General features: G+C 39.8%; 1 protein-coding gene and 1 long non-coding RNA gene across 4 annotated transcripts; both read right to left on the reverse strand.

Moving 5' to 3' along the window:
- Positions 1-819: 819 nt before the first annotated feature.
- LOC113036156 (uncharacterized) lies at positions 820-5,915 on the reverse strand. Its single transcript, XR_003274425.1, has 5 exons — positions 5,768-5,915; positions 1,611-1,721; positions 1,457-1,534; positions 1,318-1,371; positions 820-1,233 (listed from the first exon to the last, which is right to left on the reverse strand). It is a non-coding gene; the product is annotated as an uncharacterized LOC113036156 (long non-coding RNA).
- A 1,070-nt stretch (positions 5,916-6,985) lies between these two features.
- On the reverse strand, positions 6,986-20,918 carry rgs14b (regulator of G protein signaling 14b). Of its 3 annotated transcripts, none has more exons than XM_026192309.1 (16): positions 20,879-20,918; positions 20,627-20,763; positions 17,245-17,266; positions 16,934-17,085; positions 16,721-16,813; positions 15,140-15,283; positions 14,870-15,043; positions 13,942-14,023; positions 13,747-13,811; positions 13,353-13,571; positions 13,039-13,115; positions 12,556-12,682; positions 11,512-11,593; positions 10,630-10,679; positions 8,593-8,692; positions 6,986-7,874 (listed from the first exon to the last, which is right to left on the reverse strand). In XM_026192309.1, exons 2-16 carry the CDS (start codon positions 20,750-20,752, stop codon positions 7,600-7,602), a joined length of 1,788 nt encoding a protein of 595 aa, XP_026048094.1. In that variant the 5' UTR covers positions 20,753-20,763; positions 20,879-20,918; the 3' UTR covers positions 6,986-7,599. The 3 variants fall into 3 exon arrangements, with proteins under 3 accessions (XP_026048094.1, XP_026048084.1, XP_026048104.1); XM_026192299.1 differs by having other exon boundaries at positions 20,887-20,915; XM_026192319.1 differs by lacking the exons at positions 20,627-20,763; positions 20,879-20,918 and adding an exon at positions 19,881-20,010.
- Positions 20,919-22,176: the final 1,258 nt, after the last annotated feature.

A 22,176-nucleotide genomic window follows, 5' to 3' on the forward strand; every position in this document is an offset into this window, starting at 1 on the left:
TAACTGGAGCTTCACATTCACAGAACTGAAACAATCAGACTCAAATAATCAACTCGATTTCAGGATTTGAGCACCTAAGCTGCTGGTTTAGGAACAAGCGTCAATCCTGCCACATGTACGGCCTCCGTTTCAGATTATGCGATTCCCAAAGTGGTTGCTGCAGCCCCCTAGTGGGTGCTGAAGTTAGGCCTGCAGGCTTGCTGGCCAAGGAGGCGCATTTTACAATTAAAAACAAAAAGCAATCACAACTATTAAAATAAAACCCATGGAATTTAAATGACTTCTTATCGTAGGTGGCAGACGTAAAGCTCATAAGAGAGAATCGGCTTTAACGAGCAAATCAATCAACAGAACTTCAACAAGCAAATCAAAATAAATCACCGAGAAGAAAACACTCCATCGTAGTTTCATGCAGTAATCAGAGTTATGATTAAAGGATTGCGTGGGTGGCAGAAGGTTGCCAGATTTCAAATTGGGCTTCGGACCTTGCAAGTTTGTAAAAAAAAAAAAAAAAAACTGCAGGAGACGTTGCAGGGTGAAAAGAACATTTGAAACTAATGATACATATATTTATGTGTGATGAAGCAGCTCTTCCGTCCTTAAACATCAGCACCTTTATTTATTTTTATTTAAAAATACACTGAGACTGCCATTGAATGCATCGATGGGATAATCTTACATATTATTGGGTGATTTCATAAAGATTTCGATTTTAAGCTGTGCTTCTTTCATCCTCTGCTGCACACCATCATCTATCTGTATTGTTTCCGACAGCCTTATTATTTGGCAGTTGGCTTAGTGGAGGTTAGTAAACACAGATTCACTCAGCAACATCACTTTATTGTTACTACACATTCAGGTGGCATGTATACACCACTCACAGTACAATGAAACAATATCATCACAGGTGTCCTTTTGTTCACATACATGTTGTTTCAGCGGTAGGGTGAATTTGTGTGTGTGTGTGTGTGTGTGTGTGTGTGTGTGTGTGTGTGTGTGTGTGTGTGTGTGTGTGTGTGTGTGTGTGTGTGTTTTAGTCCAATTCTCTCCTTTTAATCAATTCACGGCTTGCATTTTTTTCATATACTATTCTGCATGTTCCGCTGTGTACATCTGCACATTTTATGTCTCAGGTTTATGATGATGTAGCTTTATGGCATCTTTTTTTGGCTTTGTTCATCATTTCAGTTCTTCGCTGGAGGATGACGGTGTCTCAGAGCCATCAGGACATTCCTGCAACAAATAAAAATAAAACTCTGGTTTTAAACATAGCTTTAGGCTTTAATGCCAATACAGTAGAACAGTGATACATCTCACCTTCACTCTCTCCAGCTCTGGTCTGCCTGGGAGTGATTTTTGTGAGGAAAAGGCCTGTGAGGAAAGACAGTTAGGTTGACTCATAGGGTGAGGGAAGAAATAGTGTGCTAGGGTGAACATCAGGCTGCTGCAGGCTCACCTTCTTTGACTGCTGTACCTCCTCTGTGGACTTAGACCTATTTTTCATGTGTTTCTGAGGAGAGGTGCTGGTGGGACACTAGGCAGAGGGAAGGGTCGCATTAGACGGCAAATGATTAAAATTTAGTGTATCAGAGTATCGGGTTCTTAAGTACCTCATTTGTCTTCTGCTCCATGGCTGACTTGAAAGTTTTTCCTCAGAAGTTCGGGGCTGTGGGGACTTAGGATGGATCACTCTGTTTTTCTTGCAAACTTTGGCTGTGCAACTAAAAGGTTAGGAGAAAAAACGAGAGAAACTTTCAAAAAGCGTGACTGCACGCAACAACAACAGACAAGGGAAAGTCATTAATATATCCAGTAAAATGCAAACAATTAATCTTGCCCTAAGCGGTCTGATCCACTGCAAGAGATCCAAGTGGAGCAAGAGAGTGTGCAGTTATGAGCTCTTCTCACTAGAGGGTGTCTCTGACTCAGAGATACACTACTGCAGATTTCAGTGTCCTGTTGTTTGTTTTTAGCTTTGGGATTCACTAGAAGCAAAAATTATGACTGATTACAGGTTAGCTTGGCTCAATTTTCTCTACTGGCAAAACAGGCATACTTTTAAAAAAAAAAGGAGCGGTGGGGGGGAAGAAGGGGTGGTAATTCTTCTGACCTTGTTTGATTATACATAAATCCACCAAATATTTTTTTTTAAATTGTATTTCAGTATATAAACATTGCTTGTTGGAGCCCTAATGGTTGACATAACAGAAGCTCAACTTTAGCTCAGAGGATGAAAGCAAAACAGCAAGTCACAGCAAATAAAATCGTGAAAAGGACTGCTCTGAACAAGGACACACACACAGTTACTCAAACAGTGATTCCTCAAGAACTGAAAGACCACAGAGAACACTAGGCAACAGTCACAGCCAGGGCCACAGCTGGAGTCATGAGCCCTGTTGGCTGAGGGACAAAACACCACTGGGTCTGGTTCAGTGAACAAGAGACTTTTTTTCCCTTTCTTTTTTTAACAGTCCATCAGCCTCCCTTTTGATGTCTGCTTCTCTCTGTCAGGCACACCGATGAGATTCTAATGGTGTGAAGGGGTGGTTCAGTGCTGCTGTTCAAAAAGAAGAAATAAAATATGTCATAGGTATTTCAAACAAAAGACTTGAGCTTAAAAGCTCTTGGTTGAACATGGGAACCAACATTATTGAAAGCGGAAACTTTAAAATTAGGAAGTTATTGTAGTTTTCTGATGCTTTTGTCTACATCCTGCAGAGAATAGCAGAAACACCATCTAAGTGGATCTATCACTTTTGCCAGTATTTTTTTTTTCTGGCTCTTTTTCCTATGATTTGCCATTTGTTCTGTCTCTCTGTCCTCTATTCTCCTTCCCCTCCCCCCCAACCAGTCACCGCAGATGGGTGTCCCACCCTGAGCCTGGTTCTGCTGAAGGTCTGTTCCTGTTAATAGGGAGTTTTTCCTTCCCACTGTCACCAGGTGTTTGCTCGGAGGAGGTTGTGTAATTCTTGGGGTTTCTTTAATATTGTAGGGTCTTTACCTTATAATATAAATGAACTTGAGGTGACTGCTGTTGTGAATGAATAGTATAAAAATAACTGTAAATTGAATTAATAATGTAATTTGGCATATTGCAACCTAATAAATATGAAAAATGATGTGATAGTAACAGAAATAACTTCATATCCTTGATGTTTCTACATTAAAAAAATACCTGTTTCTAAATCCTGATTGGTGCAGAGACATATGCAACATTACCATTATGTAACTGAGGCAACTGAGTCATTTCACAAAAAGCTGTGTTTTTTTTTTCAGAGCCTTTAAAGCGTCAATCATTGCTGAGTTTTCAAAATGTAGCACATCTAACAGACAGCTTATCTCTTTCCAAGATGCATGGAATTACAATTTACTTATTACTTACTGATGAGGCTAGAATGCCAAACACACACACACACACACACACACACACACACACACACACACACACACACACACACACACACACACATATATATATATACACATATACACACATATATACATATACACACATATATACATACACACTCTGACTGAAGTCAAACAGTCTACTATTCTGGGCTCCAGTTCTGCCTAAGCTTACAGGAAGCATTTAGCCCAGGGCTCATAAAGAATGAATAGGAAATGATCAACGGGAGCGCACTCACTCGCTGTGATGGCTGACATCATGGTGGCATCACTTTTGATGCTGCAGGGAACTCTGGTACAAAGTCCTACCTGAAGTGGAATATATGTGATATTCAGTGAGGCCAGAAATACTCCACTTGGTCAGTACCAGTGGAGTTTCTGCTTTCTTTTATACAAGTTCCATTACCGCAGAACATGTATGTTTGTTCGGTAGGTACAGCCAGGAGGGATGATGAACTCTCTGCACTTACTTTAAAATGTGCATTATAGTCCTTTGAGGGACAGCTGAGGATAATCTGAGGCTTGATGGCAGGGCAGGCATTCAAAGAGTCCTGAGTGCTCTTTCTGACCAACTCGCTGAAGGAAATGACCTAAATGTGAATGATTTGCTTGCTTGCCTCACTCTGTCAACCCCTGCTTTCCTCTGTTACCGTCTTTTCATCTTTGTGTAGAAGAGAAATTCTTCCACTGCAGACGAAGCCAAGAAGTGGAGGATCGTATAGGTTAGACTGAGGCGGGTGGAAGTCCAGCTCCTTTGTAGCAGAGATAAAAACCCCTGTGGCTTTTAGAAACACTTCGCCAACGATTAGTCCACATGAGCAACAATCAAGGTGGCACATCGAAATCATCACGTCTCTTTTTTTGATATAGATAAAAAGAAATGTACATGCATAAAGCTTTTACATGCCCCTACAGACGGGAGCATACACATGCAAAGCAATCTTTACCATTTAAAGCTACTGAATAAGTTTTGTTCTGCAGGGATGAACAAACAGTCTCAATTTGAGATGCAGCAGAAGGAAAAAGATAAGGCAGAAAAGTTTAATGACTACGTAGCCTTTACGATCCTTAATAAACGCTGCTGTTCACATCTGCGTTACGTAAGAAGCAAATCTATTCCGGAGGTTTGAATCCATAACCCTGAAAGAACCTCACACAGAGCCTATCTTTGCGTCCGGGTCAACACTAATTAACTCCCTAACTGAGAAAAAGAACATGACAAGAGCTCCTTAAGCATAAGTTTCCTGTGGATGTGTGTTCTGCCTCTGCACTGTCACTCCTGCCTTCTTCCTGCTCAACCTAAAGGTCTGCCAAATCACTCCCTCCTGGAAACACAATAAGAAGTCATTAGTTTCATTCGCTGATTTAGTCAAACAGTGATGACACTGGATGCCTGTATCGCTTCAGCCATGTGTTGATGGTTTCAAGTCTTTTGGGAGGAATTCAAACCAGGAGTTAAAAATCAGTGTCTGACATTTCTCAGCCACCACACAAGTGTCTGCAAACATGCTGATCGCAAATCTTCACGTGGCCAGGATTTGTGTAATAAAATGGGCTGTTTTACCACAGACAACACACAGCGAGATGGCTGGAGCACCAAGGTCAGCATGTGAGCAGTGATGGAAGAGAGCACATGAAAATGGCTCAGTGTCAAGGACATTATGCCGTGTAATTGATGATGATGTGCTGTCTGTTTTGTCACACTCAGGTGGGACATGCACACATCCCAACTACACCCAGCTGGATGTATTAAGTCAGTAGCTGACCAGCACAACTGCCCTCTGTCGGAATCACAGCTGAGCCATGTGTATCTCACCTGATACCCGAGTCATGGTTATGACTCCATAATCTTTTCATTCTTAACCCACTGAAGACTGATTGAAGACTGCCCTTCAACTGTGCACAATCTTTCAATCCACATTAATGTGCCTGCATCGATCGGCTGGACAGGTTTTGTTTTACAGCACTTACACATATTTTGCAGGACTCTCTAAGGCGGTGTGAGCTCCCATTAGAAGAACTATTTTAGAAATCCAGAACCTGCTTGTTATTCATCCAGATGTACAATGGACATGAAGCTTAGCTCAAACTGAAAGCTGTAAACAACAAAACAGAGACAAGACAGAGCGCTAGCACAGTCTGAATGAAAACGTGCTTTTCCATGAATGAGGAAATGAAGGAGGCACAGTACTTTTCATCAAGCACAGTAAAGCACTGAGTGACAGAAGGGAGTGGAGGATGAATGATGCGGGTGATGGAAAGAGGAGAAAAAAAGGCACCCACATCTACTGACTGAACGAGCCCTGCAATCATCGCAAATGAGACAAATGAAATGCCTGGGGTTAATTTATACACTCACCTCCTTCCCTCTCTTTTCTCCTCTCAGTACAGTAGGCGTGCAGTGGAGTAAATGACACTCCTCATCTCACTGCTGCTATGGTGTCTGTGAGAGTACACCCCTCTCTGCCCATTCATAGCTCCGCCGACGCACCACTCACGGATGGAGTCAGTAGCCAGCCAGCCAGCTCCCCCCCCCCCCCCTCACACACGCACATCCAAGACCAGGTGTGTCACTCAAAGCTCTGTGTGCTAATGTCTCCAGGCTGGCAGTGGGAAGCTGTGGGTGTGACAGACAGGTATTGTACACTGCACATCAATGCTGACGTCCACAGCTCTCATCATTACTTTAGGTTATTTCAATGACAATCACATTATACCAGATGATGATGCATGTAAGATGGCTTGACTGAGATACTTTCAAAACGTACTCTGAAATATGCATAATGCTGACATCATTCATGTTGATGAGACCATCTATGACTCATCCAGATTGTTTTGTAACCCATACAATAGCCAAATACAACAGGAAGCCACCTTCCAGCAACAAGTCTGCAGACAGATTAAGCTGGTCATTGGCCACAGAACCAACTTAAAGAGCCAATCATAGCATTGCAGTGCTGTGATTGGTTCTTTTTTAAAAAAAGAAAAAGAAAAAGGACATCATTATGTGACAGCATTTTCGAAGAGCTTTCCTTTAACCAAGATACACCAGAAGACTCAAGAATGAATAATGTAATCAATGCTAGTTACATGTGTAAAGACTTGCTTTACCCTGTATGAATCACACAGTTGGTCCACAGGGGTTGTGGGGTCTGACTGCACTGCATATAAAACCCAATCACGTAGCATTTCTCAAGCCAGAAACTGACCTCAGTGATTCATCACCCCCCCCCAAAAAAAATAAATAAATAAATAAATAAATAAATGCAGACAGACAGGATAACAATTTCTTATAAAACACTTTAATTTTTTTCAATACACCCTGTGGATTATCGTTAGAATCATTGCAACCATTTCATTTTTATTATCACATTACTCATTTAATGAACTAGATCTGTAGTCTGAGATGTAGAGAACAGGAATACAGGACATGACCAGGGCTTTGCAAAGTGCAGTCACAGCAAACATAGGGATAATTAAAAAAAAAAAAAAAAAAAAAAAAAAAAAAAAAAGGGGAGAGAAAAAAAAAAAAAAACACAAAAAAAAAAAACACAAAAAAAACAAAACACAACACACCTAAAGCATGCAACACACAAATTTAAAAAGAATATATTAAATAATAAATCTGCATCAAATATTCCATGCATGTTGAAGCAAAGAAACCGTGCAAAAACATTGAAACCCATTTTGGACAGTCACTCCTTCCTGTGCTTAGTTTAAAGAAAACATTACTGCATAGTACGGCTGTGAAAAAACAGAAGAAATGTGAACGATATATCAAAATCTGTACAGTATTACAAATCAGGGGATGAATAAAATGTATACTAAAACATTTAAAGTTTCAGGGTGACATTCTGACCTATAACTTTTTCATATAAGGTTGAATTAATCATTTCATAGCAAACATTTTCCCCATAAGGATGTGTAGTGTTTTAGAACGACACCATAAATGCTTGCCATGATCTGCCTTATTTACAAATTGGCTTAAAAGAAGGTCATTCAAAAGTATAGAGCAGCGTGTGGTAGCACACCGCTTTCTCAGAGCTTATACTGCGAACAATTAGAAAAAAGTGCTATAGGACTAATTTTTTCTTGCATTAATTTTCTTAAATTAATCATATCACAGTTTTGTGAAATGTTCGTCGTAGTTTTTTTGATCACATCTTCGTTCATCCAACACATGATTGTCTTTCAAACTGTTGTTTCCCTCATGTCTGGGGATTTCGATTTAGCAGAGTCGGGGGCTTCCTTCGCTGCTTCGGCTGAATTTTCAGCTGAATTCTTATCCTCAGATTTTGCTTTGGAGTCAGTAGTGGAAGAGCTGGCTATACTGGGATCCTCTGGTTCCTGCACCTGCTCTGTGGGCAGCTGGAGGAAGGAAGGAACCTCCAGCTGCTCTTTGGTGAGAAGACCTCGCTGATCATCCACCCTGGAGTTCTGAGCCCTCGTCAGCATGTCCAGGAACCCTGGCATGGACAAATCATTGTTATTGTTGCCCTCTTGTTCTGATAATCAGATAAATGTAATATAATCTGAATTTCCCGGAGGAACCAACCCAAGGGATTAATAAAGTTTCATCCAATCTAATTTGTAATCTAAATAGTTGATATATTGACAATAATCTTGATATTGAACAGAATTTCAATAATAATATAAAACATCTGAGAAAAAAAACAAAAAAAAAAAACCTCAATACTGTCACCTGCCAGTGGTGCTACCTACCCCGCCCAAGCCTCCTGGCAGAAGTACCCATTGCATTCCATTGGTCGAGGTCACCGATTCAAACTCATCCAAGACTTTTAGGGGATGCATCTATGGTATCAGTTATAAAAAATTCTACAAGGCATTGTTTTCAAGATATCAGATACCCAAACCTGTGTCCATGCCACCCATCCAGCAAGTGACCACAATACCCCATCAGCCTTTTAAAGCTGAGGGGTAAAAAGCTAAAACGCATACGCCTCAAAATGCCCATCCTTTTTAGATGGGTTGGCTAATAAAGATAGTCATACAACTTCACGATGCAACAATCATGTATATTCTAATGAAGTATTACCTACATGTATATATTTTGGCATGCAGATAAAGACTGATATAACAAAATTATTTCCCCACATTGAAAACAACTCAGCTAATTCAATAACCTTAAACCAAACCACACTAGATATTGCCAAGTCATCCTACCGTCCATCTCGCGGTTCTTGGTAGACCTTGGCTGAGCCTTAGCTCTGTCTTGGCTCAGTGATCTGGCTTCTGGACCTGTACTTGCTGCTCCTCCCTGGGACTAAAACAGATTTCAGCATCATCAACAAACCATTTCTCAGCTCACAAGGTTTAAATCTCAGTAACACTTAGTAAGTTTTCATTTATAGTTTTAATCATTGAATCTGACGGCGTCTTGTGCAGCCATATACCATTTCCAGACTTAGTTTGAGATCGCTCCTCCTTGCAGTACAAACAAACCTCCTTTAGTGTGTCTCACTTCAACTTACATTTTATCTTGAAGAAAAGGTGTGTGGCTCACAGTCAGAGACCCAACTCTTATTACTAGGGATGCTCCTCAACATAAGGATTAGATCAGCTGGAGTTTGAGGTATATTTATGGCATATTTGAAGCATACAGGTGGCTAGAAAAAGACATCTAGGGAGCAATTTAAAATTGCAGCAGTGCCAAAAATAATTCAAAAGTGCACAAGACCAACACCTGAAGGGCAGAATGGCAAATAAAAAGACATGTTTTTTGTTTATTGAGACCTCAGCAGCATAGCGCATAGAGGTCACACACCCCTTCTAACTTTTGTACCCTTTAGAGTAGCTCAAGAGTGAGTGTGTAAAGAGCTTCATGGAGTGGTTCCCATGGCAAAGTAGCTGCATTCAACCCTTACATCAACAAGTGCAATTCAAACGCCAGAGTCTTAAAGCACGCTGCCACTGGACTAGAGAAGTGGAAACATGACAAATCGCACTTCTCCATCTGGCAATCTGTTGAACAAGTCTGGGTTTGCTGGTTGCCAGAGGAGTGGTAGTCTGACTGCATTGTACAGTCTGGGGGAGGGGGTTTTGGCATATTGCTTTACAGGACTTGGGCTCAGCCCCTTAGTTCCAGTAAAAGGAACTCTTTATGCTCCAGCATACCAAGACATTTTGGACTATTTCATGCTCCCAACTTTGTAGGAACAGTTTGGGGACGGCCCCTTCTTGTTCCAACATGACTTGCGCACCAGTACACAAATCAAGGTCTATAAAGACAGCGGTTGAGCGTGTTTGGTGTGGAAGAACTTGACTGGCCTGCACAGAGTCCTGACCTCAACCTGATAGAACACCTTTGGGATGAATTAGAGCAGAGACTGTGAGCCAGGCTTTCTCGTCCAATATTACCGTCTGACCTCACAAACGCGCTTCTGGAAGAATGATCAAAAATTCCAATAAACACACTCCTAAAACTTGTAGAAAGCCTTCCCAGAAGGAGTGCGCTGGATAAAAGTTATAAGAATAAATAAATCATTAAAGCAATATAGCCTGAAATGTCTCAGACTTTGCCTTCTGTATTGTTTTTGAACTGGTGAGACCTCATATTGAAAGGATAAAAATGTAGGCTAAGGCCTAAATCATTTTAGCTAACATATTCCTTATAGTCATTTAATTTTGTAAACATTTTGTGATACCAAGTTGGAAAACTATAAACGATCATTTCTGACAATATTCTTATTTTACCTTGAATACAAAGATGTCCGTTAAAATTACCCAAAACCATCTGGTGATCAGGAGGTTTTAAGTCTTCTTTGCAGAGTACCAGCATGTATATGCTTACACTAGTCCATTAAACATTTGTACAGAAAGATTATATAGATTTGACATAATGTAGTTTGTGAATGAGGCCCATTTACACACTGCAACATACCACTTTTCATAGATTTATATAATGCATGTTTATATAGATACTGTTAAAGGGAAATGACTGGTCCCATAAAATAGACAAAAAAGGGCAACATAGGGACTTGTCTAAGAAGGTAATGAAGGTTGTTTAACACTATTCATGTTCAGCCTTGGCTTCATACAAAAATTCTCATTTGAGTTGTTATTTTTCCAAAATAAGTTACCCAAAAGTCACAAAAGAATATTTATGCCTAAGAATCACAAAGCAGCAATTCAAAGTTTCTTCATGATGGTAAAATTATTTTTGTTGCCGTTTTATTGACGCTTCAATAAACACTGCCTCACCTGGTTGGCTGCAGAACTGCCGCCTCTGGAAATGCTGGTCTGCTCTTTGCCTGTATACACACAAAGATGGAAATGAGTTTCTAACAGAACTCTTATTTTCAGTGTACAAGTAGTCAACAAAAAGCTGACGATGCTACAGAACTTTAGCATACCCATTACGTTAAACACTGACATTAGGCAGATAAAACATCTTAAGTATTAAAATGGTCCTCCTGGGATACAACCACTCTAATTGAATCTACTTAGTTCCTCCTGAACAAAATAAAAAGAATCTGAGGCCGAGAGCACTGATCCAAACTGAAGTCAGATCTAGCCTCAGCAGTCAGGAAAAGAGGTGAGTGAACTGAAAGTGGCACAGCATTCAACAAACCAAATGGACTCAGACATTTTAACTTCAATTTAAAAGAAAAAAAAAAAAAAAAAAAAAGCGGCTAAAAGAGAAATGCACAAAGAGGAAAGCAAAGTAAAGAAAGAAACATGCAAACAGTGATGCAGAAAAAACATGACCGCAAAATGGACAGTGAAAAGACTCTTCAGACAGCCTCAAGGGAGAGAGCACCACGAGCTGAAAAACACTTTGTACGAGCCATTAAGAAACGATTAAATCAATAAGGAGCCACAGACAGCACCAGAGAACACACAATAATGGCCAATGTATCGTCAACATAATCAGCTGATGGAGAGATGAAATGTGCTGTTATCTGATTTCACTGAAGACTGTTTTCATTTACTTATCAGCTAAGTAGGTTTGTTTTCATCCTGTGGCTTATTGTGCTCCTCTGGTAGCTGCATGCTGTATTACAATAAATGTTATAAACATTAATCAGCCTGTTTCATATTGAGGTAAATTTATGGGTTTCTAAAAAGGTCAAGTATATTAACCTTTGATTTTGTCAAGTCGGAGCGTCTTATTGGCCAGACTAAACACATTGGTGCTCACATTCAGAGGCTCATCACTTCCAACCTGAAACACAAAGCATACACACATGCAGACATACTTAGCTGAACAGTACTATGAGAATCAATCATCTCTGCAGTAAATGGGTTGTGCATAACTTAGAAAAGACAATGCATTACTAAAATAATCTCATTACTCACTACAAACTAGTGTAACGTTTATTAAAAGTAGAACCAGCATCTTAAGGACACACAGAAGCTGCTTACATTAGTTTCAAAATGATATCTTAATAATCTGAACCATGCATTATTTCTAAAACGAGTAATTTTACTAAAGCAATTTCATTAAAACAATAAGCTAAACTTGTGTCTGTGAAAGTTGACAAATAAAGAAGATGACTCATTAAAATGTAGCAGCTTTGCAAACAGAGGCCTTCTTTCCTGTAATAAGAAATGAAAGAAACCGTGGCTGGAAAATGTTTTCTGTGCAGCTGGCTTCCCATTACTGAGAAAGATAAAGGTTTTAAGTAAAGCAAGTTTTCAAAAAATGTAATGTGAAACTTTGAAACGTGAGAAACATTCAAGTGTGTGACTCATTTCAATGCAGCTACAATGACAATGCCAACAAGGGTGTGCCATTCATTTAGTGACAGATTTTGAAATCCATCCTTAAAAGTGACGCTCATTTCCAGCTTTTTTGCTCTACTGAGTATCTTTGCAAGACCTATAGTTCAAAATAATCCTAGACTATACATGGCTGAAAAATATGTAAAATAGATATTGATATTATAATATTGAAAAGAATCACTGGTGTAACACTTTGAAATTACATGTTTACATAGGTAAACATGCACATTGATTTTTCCTAATAGATTAAAGGTTAAAAGGCATTTCACATATTTTTGTCGGTAGAATTCAACCACAGAAAATCAATCATTCATTTAAAAGTGACAATATTGTTAATCTTTATATGGAAATGACTCAAAGAAAAGGTAACATATTATAATCCTACTCATATGCAACACTCACCATGGTGACCAAGGCCTCTTGTGGCTTAATATTGTGCTTCTGCAGCACCACAGAGAGAGCTTCCTGCAGTGTCTTACTAGATTTCACCATGATCCCCACAGTTTTACCAGAGAAGGCAATCTCCACCCTGAAACACACACTTATTTCTATAACTTTCCTCTCACACTGTGACTCACACTGAATCAAATGCAATGGAATAGAAGTACAGAATTACTGTCAGACAATGTCTGTAGTCACGAGGGCAGCTGGCAAGGGATATCTTAGCAGGAAACCCATTTCTGATTACATTTTGAATTTTATTTAGTCAATGTAAAGGAAGAGTACAAAGATTAATGCTCAGAGAGCTAGACTTTGTGTGCATATTAACACAAGGACTTCCCTCTAATATGGTAAGAAAGGACATGTAGTGGGGGTGTGCAAGCCTGCTATAGTGTCAAAGACAGGAGAAAATAGGAAGTGAAGGAAGTCATTCAGTTGACTCACGCAAACGTCACTCTGAGCTCTAAAGAGACCTGCTGATTTCTCAGTACGGAGCAGTCTTGGTCCAGCGATAATGGTTGCTGCAGAGAGAGAAATTATGTTTCAAACAGAAAGAAACAAGAGGGATTTCTATAGATGTGAACATCAACATGGGTTACTTTGAGGGGGTGAGATAACACAGCACGAAAATGTCAGAACAGGAAGGAGGCAGTCGTCGGTCATGCTCACTGTTGTAAACAACTTTACAGTGTGGCTCAAGTTCCTCAAAAATGCCTCCTGATTTAAAGTTGCAGCTGAAGCACAGCAAACGTGCTCACCTTGTCCTTGCCATGAAGGTAAATGATAACATCTTTCAGTGGGAAGCCTCTTTTCTCACAAAGGCTAGTCAGCAAGTCTTTGATTGGCTGGCCATTAGGCGTGGGTGCCAAGGAGGCACTGCCATCAGGCAAGTAGACACAGCAGTATCCCCCCTCCAACCCTACACGACTCCCACCTCCACCCCCCAGCTCAGGGGAGCGGGGACTCGAGCCACCATTCTACATCACAGACAGAGAAATGAGAAAAGTGTAATCCCAATCACACATTTTCCTCTATACTTGTCACCTCAAATATTAGTTTTGTTAACTGTATACCTCCAATCATATAAATTGTAAATTAACATTCATTTCCCATAATTCCAACCAACTCTAAATGCTTTATAAATGTACTGACCTCCATATGCCTGCAGATGGAGCCAAGCTCCACACTACTGGTCGACTTGATGGACAAATGGGACTCTTTCCAGGAAACCACGCCATAGGAGTTGGAATCATTGTTATTGATGAGATTTAAAAATAAATAAATAAAGTCAGAAGATGTACATAAGATATCACAGAAGCATGAGATGTGTCATTTGGCACACATTACCTCCCCAGGATCCTCGTTTCTGTCGCTGTTTCTCTGAGGCACTCTTACCACCTAGAAAGCTGTTAGGGTCTGACTTCTTGCTCTGTTGGAGGCAGCGATGAAATAAATGTCAAACGAATAATAAAACAGGTATTCTTCATCTCGACCTTCAGTCCATCTACCGTATTTTTCGGACCATAAGGAACACCGGATTATAAGGTGCACTGTCAATGAATGGGTCTGTTTTCATACATAAGGCACACTGGATTATAAGGCGCATTAAGCGAAACAAAACAGTCCGATAAGTCAAACTTTACTCAACTCATCCTTCTTGATCCTCCACTTCCGTACCATTGATTCATTAATGTTGAATTCTCTTGCAGCTCCTCTATCCCCATGTTGTTGCAGTATACTAATGACTAACCTCGTATTGTGGATGGATTATCTGAGTTGTTCTCCTGACTGAAGTTTGGTCCGTCCTGCCATGCGATTGCATTTGTCCCCAACCACCGAGAACCCTCACATTAACTTTTATCAAGTGGAAAACAGTTAGCGTTCATCCTCCAGCTTCACTGTGTTTATGTTATGCTAACATAGCTGTGTCGCTAGCGATCATGTAGCACAGCATTATATACCAGCTAGCCCAACTTCAGCAACCCTATAAAAGTCACTGCTGTTTAGTTTTGTGTTTTCATTTATGTTAGAAGTGATAGCAGAGCTGTACATTTTATTTTTTCAGAAATCTCTCAGTCAGAACATGCTATATCATGTTTAGGTGGAAACTAGCAAGCTAACTTCCTGCTAACTTCGGTTCGGTAAATTCGGTTCTAGGTCAGTAAACACAACCAGAATTCATACATAAGGCACACCATGATTATAAGGCACACTGTCAATTTTTGAGAAAATTAAAGGATTTTAGGTGCGCCTTATAGTGTGGAAAATACGGTACCTTCTTTTCCCTTAAGGGGACTTTGGAGGCCACATCCTCCCAGGATCCCATGCGCGGAGACTCATTGGAGAGCCGAGGTAGGCCTTTGCCTTCTACTGTTGCCAAAGTGCAGCTCTGATAAAGAGGGGACCGTACAAAGCGCCTGTAGCTGTCCATTTTCATCAGCTTAAATATCTGAAGCAAAGCAACAAGAGGGGGCACCCAGTCATCTGTGTGTCAAAAATGAGTCACAATTACTAAGCAGAAGTAGTAGGGTTGATTCATACCAACCTGCGCTTGAGCTTTGTTAAACATGTCAGGTGTAGGCTGCTGAAGGTCCTTCTCCTCCGTCTTTGCTGTGTCATCAATGTTCACCGAGTAGGGAGCACTCTCAGACAGGTAGGTGCTGTAGATTGAGCGAGCTTCTGCTTTCAGCTGGAAAAAACAGCAAGAGCTCTGTCAGATTGAACTATTCTGAAGGTCAGCAATCAGCTAAACTTTGTTTCTTAATTACAGTTCATGAAGTGCTGAGGCACAAGTAAGATCAGACACTCTGTTAATTTCCCTGTGGATTTCATTTGAATGTTCACCTTCTTAAATCCTCTAGTAAGTCACTTATTGTTTGCAAAGCTCCCAAATTACATGGTGGTATTACTTTAAGCGTTAAGCACACTCTATGTAGCATAAATTAAAGGAAACCTTTCTGTGGCTCTCTGATGTAAATCATACAGATTTCTAAAGGATAAGATAAACCTTTCACCTACATAATTATGGCTGATGTATGATCTATTTGAATCCTTTCAATACTTTTTTTTTTAAATTTCCTCAGTCAATCTCCAATGGAAATAATCTCCACAGGAGGTGAAAGAAAGATTCAGGTCAGCCACAGTCAAATGGTAAAAGTTAGTTTACTTGTGTAACACAATACTATATCCCATTGAATACTCTAAATTATGAGCTACTGTGGATATTAACACATTGGTCCTGGTGATGGGGTTTACACAGGTTTTCATTGTAACCACTAAATATAAACTGTTATAGAGGAATACAAATGTCCTCCAAATTATGATGCATTTGCTTGCATTACATAACTTTGCTTTCCAATATATTTGCCAAAAGAAGTTTATAGAGCAAACTGCAACAGCTGGTAACTGTAACAACCATTCTGTAAAATGGAAAATTAAGTAGTTCCCACCAAACCTGTTCTTCATTTTTAATAACTGAATACTTACAATTTCTGCACATTGTTTCACAAAGTAAATCTCCAAAAACAGCCATAAAAATTATCATATGGCAGATCTATTTTTTGCCAACAATGCACAGCTTCTGGCTGTTTGACTGTGGTTGATGCAATTAAAAGTTAGTGTCAGCAGTTAAAGTGCACCAAATGACTTATTGGAGGGATCATCTCAAAATTACAACAGAAAAATGCTTATGTTACTTGAAAAGCAACTAAAATATTACTGAATTACTGACGCACTGCCATCCTCCGATTGCTGGAGACACCCATAGTTACAGCAACAAGGCAACCCTATTCCCACTAAACAGTCCACTTCTTTTCTACAAAACATGTGTTTTAACAAATGTGTGCTATCAGGGTAGTGGTTTACAAATATTTTTCCTGCCATATCCCACTTCAGAAGGCAGGAAAATTCACACTCCACACCCATCAAATATGATCCAAGTTGAAGGCCATCACAACTTCATGATCAAACGCTTGTTCATTTTCCCTTTAAGAATCATATTTACTTCACTCCATACTTTACACATCTGGTCCTGCAGTAGTTCTGTCTCCCATAGTACAAGAACTACTGCAATAAAGTATTAATTAAAGATAAATACATAAAAGAAAAGTTTAGAGAGAGTTTGTACCTCATCCAAGGAAGTGGCCGGAATCTTCTTGAACTTTTCACAAGCCTGCCAGAATAAAATGTTCTCCGCACTCACCTCAGACTTTAAGAAGTCCTGCAGACAAACACACACACACAGCATTATTAGGTATGGGTAATGATTAGTTAATGTCAACACTTGAACTCTGCCTGAACTTTTTCCTAACTGAAAAATTCCAACATTAGTTTGCCTCACCGTAAAGTAACGGACCCCAAAGGGGTCCTCCAGCAGTTTCTCAAATGACACGGCCCAGCTCATGACACTGTTGGCTGGGCCATGCTCTCCGGCTGGAGTCCCAGGAAGGCTGGTGCTGCTGCCGCCACAGCCGCGTGCGGACATGTTCAAATCTAAAGCATATCCAGGCACAAACACACCCATTTATCAGCACAGAAAAGCATGACCAAGAGTGAGACTGAATCAGATATTTTCATGCACAGACATGTTCACGTTGTAGAACTGAGATATGTACAGGATTAGCAGCATGCAAGTTGGCTGCTCATGCTTACCTCCATCTGACACTGCCTGGCTCTGTGAACAGAGAGAGCAATCTGTCAAAGAACTTTACTTCAACAGTTAAAACTAAAACTGAGAAAAAGCCTAATACTGAATACTCTTTGTTATTGTCTGTATAATACTGATAATATTATTCAAATTTATCCTACGTATATTTTCTTCAGGCTGCACAGTCAAAAGGAAAGAAGAAAGTTTACTTTGGCCCCGTTTACACAGGATTGTGGAGATTCTCACTACAACTCAATATTACTGCAACAACTATACAGCACTACGATAAAAGCCTTTAGGAAGGGAAACACGAACAGCAGCTGCACATTATTTTTCCTCTTCTTGTTTTTTTTTTTCCAACCTGTAACTCTGTAGCGCAATCAGCCAAGGCTGTTTTTACAGGAAGTGGTTGCAAAACTGGTGACAATAAGCCTCATTCAGCTTTCAGAGCACACAAAATGCACATCTTGTAAATGTTCGCTTCAACCGACACATTTTTTTTTTTTTTTTTTACAGAAACTGAATGAAATCTGCAGACTATTTAAACACCTGTAACCTACAAGCTGTGATCACAAACATGTTTTCAAGTCACCAAGATACTGATCTGACGTATACACAGAAAAGCTTCAGCTTATGGAAATATTGTTTAAACAGCAGCAAATTAGCTCACAGCAGAATTTTTGGTTTTAATCCATAGGAGACCGTCGATGGATACATTTATGAGCTTTGTCAAGGTTTCCTCTTCATGCTCTGGTTTCCTCCCACAGTTCACAGACGTGTGGGCTCTGATTCTAAAATTGCCCAAAGGTGTGAATGTGTGTGTGTCTACATGTCTGTATAGTCTGTGTGGTAGCAACTTGCCCAGAGTGTGTGGAGGATATAGGTCTTATAAATAAAGTACCATTTTCAGAACTGACAGCTGTGAGTGCCATTTTAATCAATGTACTATTAAGTGTACTATTAAGCAACAGTACACGTTGTTTTTAACTGATAATACTAATGTAACGGAATCCTTTACATTACAGAAAAAGGCAAATATCTTCACAACCCTGCACAGTAACTGTTGCTTTTAAAGTAGAGCATTTAACTTTTTATGAATAGATTACTTTCATTTTCATTCTGTGTTTAATATTACCTTTGTGACCTGATCTGTGCTTGATATTCTAGCTTTTTAAGTCATTGAGGCAAGCTTCTTAATTATTTGTTTATTTTGTTAATGAAGGCCATGTAAACATCAAGGTTTTGACAACATGGCCAGTTAATCTTGATTTCAGTTCAGAATTTTAGTCAAATGTTAAATCATGAAGTTACATTACTTATAATCTATATAACTGGATATAGACAACTAGATAAAGTTATCTGTCATCCTAAAACTAGCTCTGATTAGGAAGTCCTGCAAGGCACAATTTGCAAAGTAACCCAGCTACATTAGTGCAACACAAACCAAACTGGTCATCTACATTGTATAGTTAAAGTGAAATTCAGATACATAACCAAGGCAACACAGGCTGAGGAAGAGGAGAAAATCATCCACTAATCAAAGGTCAGTTTGCTCAATTCCCAAAACAGAATCAATGGGTTTCGCTGTAGAGCTCCTCATGTGTCGATACAATAAAAAATTAACATTTTATTTTTCCTAATACGTCACTGTATCCTTTTATGCTTGACATTTGCTACAAGCTTACATTTGAGATAAATCTATACATCTATATAGATGTATCTATAAATCGACGCACTCTAAGCAGAGAGTGCGTTGTTGTAACCAAAAATAACTGATCTTGACAACAGCCCCTGTCTATTGTTACATTTTGACCATATACGGTTGAAATGGGCTGTCTATCTCTGCAGGTGTGAGTCTCTCTGACTCCACCTCTTCAGTTATTTGCTCTGCTATGCAAATACTGCTTTCATAGTCAATAGTACATTTTCTAAACACTAATGAAAACAATCGATTCGTCACTGTCTTAGCTGTAAACCTTGCATTCTCGTAAAATGCACTTTTAACTCTCTGAAAAATCTATTAAAGGAGCGATATCAAAATGCAGAGATCAAACGCAAGCCACAGAAAGCCCCTTTTTTTAAGACTACGGCAACATCCTGCTCTTGTGACTTAATATCCGTTGATACATTTTCACACCTTTTTTTGGCAGAACTGAACCATTTCAAGAAATGCAATGGTCTCACACCGAGAACACTGAAGCCAACTCAGCCTACACATGACAGATTGGACAACAGGCATGGCTCAGTTTCTCCTTCTGGCTCAGAATGGCCCAGCCTGTTCTCAGTAGCAACCAAGTGTAGCCACACAGGCTGATTCTGGCACTATCAAAGACTGGAGGCAAAACACAAGCCAGCACGAGACAACTGCTCAAACCGTACTCTTGATACTCTGGATTGGAAGTCAGCTTAATAGTAACAGCACCGTTAAAAGCAGATCAAAACAGCATACAGGGAGATTTAGAGTGCCTGCACAGCTACAAGAAGCGTAGTCAAAACACTCAACACTAAAATGCCTTGACTAGTCACTGTGGAAGGCCGGTCAAAGCCTCCTATCGTATATGTAACAAGCGTATCAAAGAACTACTACCCAAAGGACGGCCACAGAACCAAGTAAGACCTAACAAGAATGGTGCCAACTCACCATGTGGCCAATAGGGATCTCTAAAGAATTGCTGTTCTTCGCCATGATGGCCCAGACACCAGTTTCAGAGCTGAAGTCCTACGATGTGCACACTGTCAGGGGACGCAGCAGAGTGCTCCACCCAAACTTGATGCACACTCCTTACACACTCACACACAAAACTCATCACTTGGGTCTTCCTGTCACTTCCTGCCTGGAAGGGAAGTCTTACCATAGCAACAAGCCACAAAAGAGGAAGTATGGTTACTATGATCAAACTGCTCTCAGCCTACATCTTGAGAAACACTGTGATGTGGGTACACAGGCAGCCAGACTGTCATTCTGCTTTTTTTATGCGCAGTCAATGAAACGCTTGGTTATTTTGGCTTTCTATCTTTATAAATAAACATGACAATTTTGCAGATTTAGTGTTAGACCTTAGTTTCAGAATCTGTCGGTTTTACTTTTAACTCATTGCGGCCTAAAGCACACACATTTCAAGTCTTACCCTTCAAACGGGCCTCGTGAAAGAAGCCTTTCTTTGCTATAAGCCCAATTTTGCTATAGGGTATCATTTAACACGTTTCTGGATCATCTGAAAGCAAAACTCGTTACATGGCTTTGCGCAGATTCAAATGAAATGATAAGAGATAAAAATCATCACAGTACCACTCTCTCGCTATTGCAAACAGATGACTCAAGATAACGCTCAGGCTAAAACTGCACAGTCACACATGCACCGAAAGCTCACACTGTATGTGGCATACCTTCTTGTTGTTGCCCAAGATGTTGCTGGCTATGGCGCACAGTTTGTTATATTTCCGTTGCTGCTTTTGGGCTGCAACTTTTGCCAGGCGAGAAAACCTGTTATACACTCCGCTGAAAGTAACCATGGTTCACGATACTAGAAAATACAGAACAGAACACAGTGTAGACAACATTAGCCAGGCGCTACCGTGACTGTATAAATGTTTTCTACAGCCAATTGGGTGCTACTTAACAACTAATTAAGCCCTGACATGCTCACAAGCAGCCCTGGACAATCAGCGGCCCTCTACCCCGGGATAGTTTTTTGGCAGCTTGGAATTTATATTACTTAGCTATGATATCACATTAGCCATACTAATTGATAGTACTTAGCTATACTAATTATTAGTACTTAGTAGCTAATAGTACATTTGAGTTGTAATGTTTTAGTAGTGCTGTTAAATTAACACATTAAATGCTACAATAACATGAAAAAAAACATGCTACACTAACTAGCACGAGAATTTCATGCATATTTCATGCATTTGGCACCTCCTGGTCCCACAGGGCATTTTTGTGAAACGCTACAGGATGTCGTAGGCCGTCAGTGTATGAATCATTAGGCAGCCAGTGATAGATAGATAGATAGATAGATAGATAGATAGATAATTTTCCCGAAGTACCATGTTAATGTTGAGGATTATACAGTAGCTTGATCACGTTAAGCATGTTAAGTGAATGTGTAGTATATAAAAAGCAAAGGATCAACTTCAGTAGAGATGTATTAAGTGAAACTGATTGGTGGAAGAATTAAAACTGAAAGGAAACGTACACATTTCTAAAGCCATGTGGTCTCACTATGCAATTTATAAGCAGAGGAAACAAAGGTTAGTTTGTAACGCTTCCTGAATTTACACTCAAAAACAGAAAGTTATGACTTTAACTAGAGCTGCTTAAGTGCTTTAATGAGCACAGATTGCAGGCTGATATTTGCCAGGTTGTTGAGGTCCATGTAGAATGGACTCACTTTGCACAAATAGCAGCCTGAGCACATCTGGGAAAATACCAGTTTGCTCACATTCTCCTACATCGCTTCCTTTTAACAAGTCAGTTTTCTCTTTAATCACTTGGTACAAGGCCAAGAAAATTAGAGTGTGGCTTAATCCGTTTCATTGTTATTTCTTATCAGCAACTATAAAGAGCTTGATGGCAAATGGAATAGCAAAATTGTAGCCTTGTGTCATCATTCCGTGAACTATTGTTTTCTGTTGTTGTGTTTGATGAGTTTAGGTATCTATCGAGACTGGCCACAGTAAGGGAAATTTTTGATTAACGTTAAGCTGACTAAACAAATTGAATGTAAACAGCAACGGGCCACATTACTCAACCATATTCATCTTATTTACCGTCTGGTCACTTTGGTTAAGGTGGCCCAGAGAGAATTTGAATGCAAAGCCAGTCATTCTATTTCTGTGTGGAGTTTGCATATCCAGCGTGTGTGTGTGTGTGTGGGTTTGTATGCATGCATTTTCCAAAACAGAGGTTTTATTCAATTCAGTCTCTGAATGTG

This window comes from Astatotilapia calliptera, chromosome 2, assembly GCF_900246225.1.
Source record: "Astatotilapia calliptera chromosome 2, fAstCal1.2, whole genome shotgun sequence".
Taxonomy (NCBI): domain Eukaryota; kingdom Metazoa; phylum Chordata; class Actinopteri; order Cichliformes; family Cichlidae; genus Astatotilapia; species Astatotilapia calliptera.